The 6,000-nt window shown below is 47.3% G+C and overlaps 1 protein-coding gene across 4 annotated transcripts in view; it reads left to right on the forward strand.

The window, feature by feature from the left end:
* The window catches only part of WNK4 (WNK lysine deficient protein kinase 4), a 44,335-nt gene extending 38,670 nt beyond the window's left edge, over positions 1–5,665 (forward strand). For 3 of the 4 annotated variants that reach the window (XM_053259250.1, XM_053259252.1, XM_053259253.1), the window contains exons 17-20: positions 328–634; positions 739–944; positions 2,473–2,573; positions 4,782–5,665. In XM_053259250.1, coding sequence (XP_053115225.1) covers positions 328–634; positions 739–944; positions 2,473–2,573; positions 4,782–4,784 — 617 coding nt within the window. In that variant the 3' untranslated portion in view covers positions 4,785–5,665. The remainder of the gene's footprint in view (positions 1–327; positions 635–738; positions 945–2,472; positions 2,574–4,781) is intronic. The other variant, XM_053259251.1, reaches the window with a different exon arrangement.
* The last annotated feature ends 335 nt before the right edge of the window (positions 5,666–6,000 follow it).

Consider the following 6,000-nt stretch of genomic DNA (forward strand, 5'->3'; position numbering starts at 1 on the left):
TCAATAGAGAACCTTCTCATTGTGATATTCTCATTAACTCTTGGTAACTACAGCCAAACCTGACACATTTGGAATAAGGGAAATGGGCTTGGAGGACATAGGTTTGCAACCTCCATGCACCTCACAGTAAAGCATATACAGACAACTCAGTATGCATATGGTGCATATGCCAGCAGAAGTGTTGGAGGTTTATTGTTAAATTAGTACAAAACAAAGGAAACTGGTGTTAAAAATGTGTGCCTCGGTTGCTCTCCTTTCCCCATAAATCCCCTTCTGGGAGGCCCATCCCCAGAATTAACTTGCCCATCTACTTTTCTGTGCCAACAGAGCCCAAGCCGCAGATCCTGGGGCGCTTCCAAGTGACACCAACGCGGGACGTGCCCCTTGAAAAACCCCTCAAGGGCCCTGGGCCCAGCTCCCCCAGCACTTCCGAGTCTGACAGCGGGTCTCCTGGTGGAACGCCAGTGCAGGACGCCGAGGATGGCACCACGCCTGTGGCGGAAGGGGAAGGCGAAGGGGAGGCCCAGTTCATCTCCTCCATTTGGTTGCACAGCACCTCTTACCCTAGCAGTGATGACACCGACAGTGCTGAGGATGACGAGGTCTGGGAGGAGCTGCAGATCTTGCGCCAAAAGTGAGTGCTGTTGCTGTTTGCTAGGAGGAAGGAGGCCCCTTCCCCCACTGTGCCTTGACCCGCCCGGACATCCCCGTTCCCCCTTCTCTCTCGCCTCTCCTCAGGCACCTCTCGGAAGTCCATATACTCCAGGCCCAGCAGAAGCAAGAGATTGAGGAACTCTACAGTCGCCTGGGCAAGGTGCCGCCTGCTGGGATCGTGTCGCCCGCTGCCATGCTCTCCAGCCGCCAGCGCCGCCTCTCCAAAGGCAGCTTCAACCCCTCCTTGCGGCGCAGCAGTTTGCAGCGCCTGGACTCGGGACAGCCTCAAGGTAAGCAGCTCTCTCGCATCGGCCTTAGATCTGCCCGAGCCAGACTTGAGCAGATTCTGTAGCCCCGGGGCTGTAACTCACTCACAGACTGCACAATGCAATGTGGGCAGTTGGAGCACTGTCCGTGCTGCCGTCTGCATGCAAACACTGTCCGTGGTGCTGTGCCCCAGGGTAGCTCTGCTCCAGTATAAAGTTGTGCAAATGTGGTTACGCAACATAAGAACAGCCCTACTGGATCGGGCCCAAGGCCACCAGCAAGAGGTGAAGGCATGCTCTCTCCCCTGCTGTTGCTCCCATTATTTCCAATGGGTGTCCAGTTGTCCAACCACATTTGCGCAACTTTATGCCAGAGTAGAGTTGCCCTGGGGTCATAGATGGTGTCTTCTCTCTAAGAGAGGAGAGCTGGTCTTGTGGTAGCAAGCATGACTTGTCCCCTTAGCTAAGCAGGGTCTGCCCTGGTTGCATATGAATGGGAGACTTGATATGTGAGCCCTGCAAGATATTCCTCTTAGGGGATGGAGCCGCTCTGGGAAGAGCAGAAGGTTCCAAGTTCCCTCCCTGGCATCTCCAAGCTAGGGCTGAGGGAGACTCCTGCTTGCAACCTTGGAGAAGCCGCTGCCAGTGTGTGTAGGCAATACTGAGTTAGATGGACCAACGGTCTGACTGAAACTTGGTGGCCAAATCAATATATGGCAGCTTCCTATGTCCTTATGTACATGCGCGCCAGCAGCACAAGCTGTGTTCCAGCCACCTGCGTGTCATTGTGCAGTATGCGAGTGACTATTTTTAATTGATTCATCACTCCCAAGTATTTTCTCGAAGTTGTAATAACAGGTTTTAGAAAACCTACCAGTGGACTTGGAAGGTCACTATGCTTGTGGTGCTCTAGATAGCAATCTTGCTTAGGCAGAATAATACATCAGTGTGGGTATTGTGCACAAGCTCTGCATATCTCTTGATTCTGCCTGTGTTAACAAGTGGTGTGTTATAAAGTTGTGACTGAAGAGCACCAGCTCCTCAAAATGATAAAGTCATAGCCCTCTTGGCATATGTTATTTATCCGTTGCCTGCCATATACTTCTGATACAAATAAAAATAAAGGGAGCATTCCTTCCTATCTACATTATGAGTAGTTGCTTAAAATAAGAAGTGTATTGTATATTTGAAAGAAACTGTTGCTTTCATTCAGCACTTTGGCCTTTTGTACTGTTTTTACAGTTTCATAGAGAGAAATCCAAGATAGTGACCTCTTTAGTTTGTTTTTAATAGACTGAACCTCTTTTGACTTTATCAGATAAACACCTCATCAGTAGCAAACAGTTCTTATCGCACTGTCTTACATAGAACTCTTAAGCTCAGAGTCTTCATGGAATTTTTGCAAATTTAAATTTGCAAAATGTTTGCGGTCTTTATTGTTTTCCCCTTCATAAGACACTATGCGGAGTCACAGTCACTCCCATTTTACATGCAGGGAACTGAAACATAAATATTTGTGAATTATCATTCACACTATCATCTACCCCTGCAGGGATCATGAGGAGGAATTCTGTAAGTGGGGGTAGCAGCAGCACTTCTCAGGAGCAGCGGCAAAGCAAGGGTGTGACGTTTGCTGGCGACATTGGATGCATGGTGAGGAATAGTATAGAGTGGAACATGAGCAACTGTGCCCTTTTGTCCAGAGGCTGAGGCAAGGCCAATGTAACTCTTTGGGCCTGCCCTTCCTTGGATGAAAAGATGGTATCAATATGTTCCAGTGGGGGGTGGGAATATTTTTCTGTGTTCTGTATGCATTCCGGTATGCATGCAGCTAACCAACAACAGAAACTCTTCCTGAACTCAGTAGGTCCACAGCTAGATAATGTTTGGTTAGTATTTGACAGGTCATGCCTAGACATCACATGCCAAGTGTTGTTCAGCTAGGAGAAGGGTGTGGCCTGCTGTAGCGTGCTGAGACCAAGCCATACTTGCAGTATGTTTGTGGGGCAGAGGAGGTGGTCAGTGTCTTCACTTGTAATATATTAACTCATATAACTCTGCCAGTTGCCACTCTACAGAATTTTACACCACACAAGAAATGTAATTACCCAGAACATATTTTCAAGGAGAAAGGGGAAGAAGGGGGAGGCAACACAGTAGATCATATAAAGCAGTTTCTTGCGGGTGGGGTGGGGTGGGTGGGTGGAACCCAAACCAAAGAACTTCGGGCAGTTGTCTAAGAGACAGAGAGCTGGTCTTCTTGTAGCAAGCATGAATTGTCCCCTTTGCTAAGCAGGGTCTACCTGCTTAGAATGGGAGACTACATGTGTGAGCACTAAGATATTTCCCCTCAGGGGATGGGGCCACTCTGGAAAGAGCACCTGTCTTCTTGCATGCAGAAGGTTCCAAGTTCCCTTCCTGGCATCTCCAGGTAGGGCTGAGAGAGACTCCTGCCTGCAAGCTTGGAGAAGCTGCTGCCAGTCTGTGTAGACAATACTGAGCTGGATGGACCACGGGTCTGTCTCATTAGGAGGCAGCTTCCTATGTTCCTAAGAGAGAGGAGGGAAGAACAAACAGCTTGAGGAAGCAAGTCCACATCAAGGTACCCGCTATGGCAAAGGCAGAATCTAAAGGATCTCAGACAGAGGGTGGTATCTAAGCACAGAGCAAGATTTGGCAGCAAGTCTTAAACATGGAATTTGTATTAGTCAGGGACCTGAAGTGGCGCAGCAGGGAAATGCTTGACTAACAAGCAGAAGGTTGCCTGTTCGAATCCCTGCTGATACTATATTGGGCAGCAGCGATATAGGAAGCTGCCAAAAGGCGTCATCTCATACTGCACGGGAGGAGGCAATGGTAAACCACTCCTGTATTCTGCCAAGGAAACCACAGGGCTCTGTGGGTGCCAGGAGTAAAAATCGACTTGACGGCACACTTCACCTTACCTTACAGGGACTTAACTAATAGTATTATTTATTCATTCATTCATTCATTCATTCAATTTCTATACCGCTCTTCCAAAAATGGCTCAGGGAAATAATAAATAAATATAAGATGGATCCCTGTCCCCAAAGGGCTCACAATCTAAAAAGAAACATAATACAGACACCAGCAACAGTCGCTGGAGATACTGTGCTGGGGGTGGATAGGGCCAGTTGCTCTCCCCCTGCTAAATAAAGAGAATCACCATGTTAAAAGGTGCCTTTTTGCCAAGTTAGCAGGGGTAATAGCACAATCCTCAGTCTATGTCTGCACTCATTATGGCAGCTGAAACTTAGTGTCCAAATCTTTTATATTCTAAACTCTGCAGTAAAAATAGTTATGCTCATTACGGATTTTTACAAATATTTGCTCCAAACATGAAGGCTATGATCATTCCACCATCTCCTCTTTTATGCATGGAGACCGATATTCTCAGTTGCCAAGTTCTGCCTGGAAATCCCAATGGTATAGAGCAGGGTTTCTTAACCTTGGGCCCCCAGATGTTGTTCGACTACAACTCCCAGAAACCCCAAACATGGCCTTTGTGGATGAGGATTCTGGGAGTTGTAGTCCAACATCTAGGGGCCCAAGGTTAAGAAACCCTGGTATAGAGCATACATGCAGCCATATAAACATATGAAGCTACCTTATACCAAGTCGGACAGTTTAGCTTAACTGGCAGCAGCTCTCCAGAGTCTTAGGCGGAGGTCTTTCCTGGCCTTTCTGCTACCCAATTTCCTTTAACTGGAGATGTGAGGCATTGAAGCTAGGACCTTCTGCATGCAAGGCATGCACTCAACCACTGACTTAGGGCCCCTCCCACTGGCAGTCTAGCTTTGTGTGTGCACATCTCACATATCCCCTTCATTGTTTCTGCAGTAGCCATTTGACTACCTTGTAGACACTTGTGGACTACCTCAGCCTGTTGCCTACTGTCCAAGTATGAGAGGACATGGCCAAGGACCCTGCTACTGAGCAAATCTGCCTTTGCTGGGATGAGGGTGCAACAGCTGCTTTATACTCCAAGGCTAACTACCACCCCACAATGTGGCAGAGATGTCCTGATGGGAGGAACAGAACCTGGAAGTAGCAGAACTGTGCCTGGGAAACACATCCACGCCGGATACATAAGGATGATAGCGCCCCAAAGCTACAAGCCGCTTCTCTTCTCTACAGACTTTGGATCTGCACAAAGAAGCCAAGACCCTGTTTGCACAAATGTGTGCCTTCATTGCTGTTCCCATGTCTCAAAGGAGTGCTACTATAATAGTAGCAGCACATCCTCTGGTCTATAGAAACTCTTGTGCTGTGGAGTCTTCATTCTCCAAGCCAGATTGGAGTAATTTGTCCCAGTCAGGGGGGCGGGGGGAAGGGCCTGGTCTGTATAGGTGTCATCTGCTCCTCCGTGCCTTGCATGGCTTAATTCACAAAGCTGCCCCAAGGCCAAAGCTCTTTGACATTTTTAAATAGCTGCCTTAAAGAGGAACATTCCGAATGTGCACCTCAGTATTCAAGGGATTGGGGCACCTCCTTGCTTCCCTTGCCTTAGCTCCTGACAGCAATGACACTAAACCAGGTCTCCTTTTGCACTTTTTAAAAAACTTTGCTATGATTGGATATGAACTGCTTGAGGTCCATCCCTTTACTTGCATGGGAATCTGCACTTTGGAATGAAGCGCTGATGCTTTTACCCTTGTGTATGATATTTCTGTGTTGTTGTTTTTTAAATAAAAATACAGGTTTTGGAGGGGAAACATCCATTACATCAAAGTCTGTGTGTGTAATTACCTTTTTATTTATCAGTGCAAGATTGCAACTCTAAGACAGGAGGAAATGCTTTAAGGAGAGTATCCCTGTGGTCACACTCTTGGTTCCAGAGACACATTTTTAATGGAATTACAACTATCTTCAGTATCACATACCACTCTTCAGCTCTTTACAGTGTGCAAACCTGAACAAACCAAATGAATACTTAATATTTATCCGAGTACTTTTGAGCTGTGGTCCCTCTAATTTTTTTCATCTGTGTGGAATGAATTTTGTTCTGGGCGGCAGTATCAAGGCAGTGTGTGTGCACCTGCATTCAGAATGGGGCCTT

This window comes from Hemicordylus capensis, chromosome 6 (genome assembly GCF_027244095.1).
Source record: "Hemicordylus capensis ecotype Gifberg chromosome 6, rHemCap1.1.pri, whole genome shotgun sequence".
NCBI lineage: Eukaryota > Metazoa > Chordata > Lepidosauria > Squamata > Cordylidae > Hemicordylus > Hemicordylus capensis.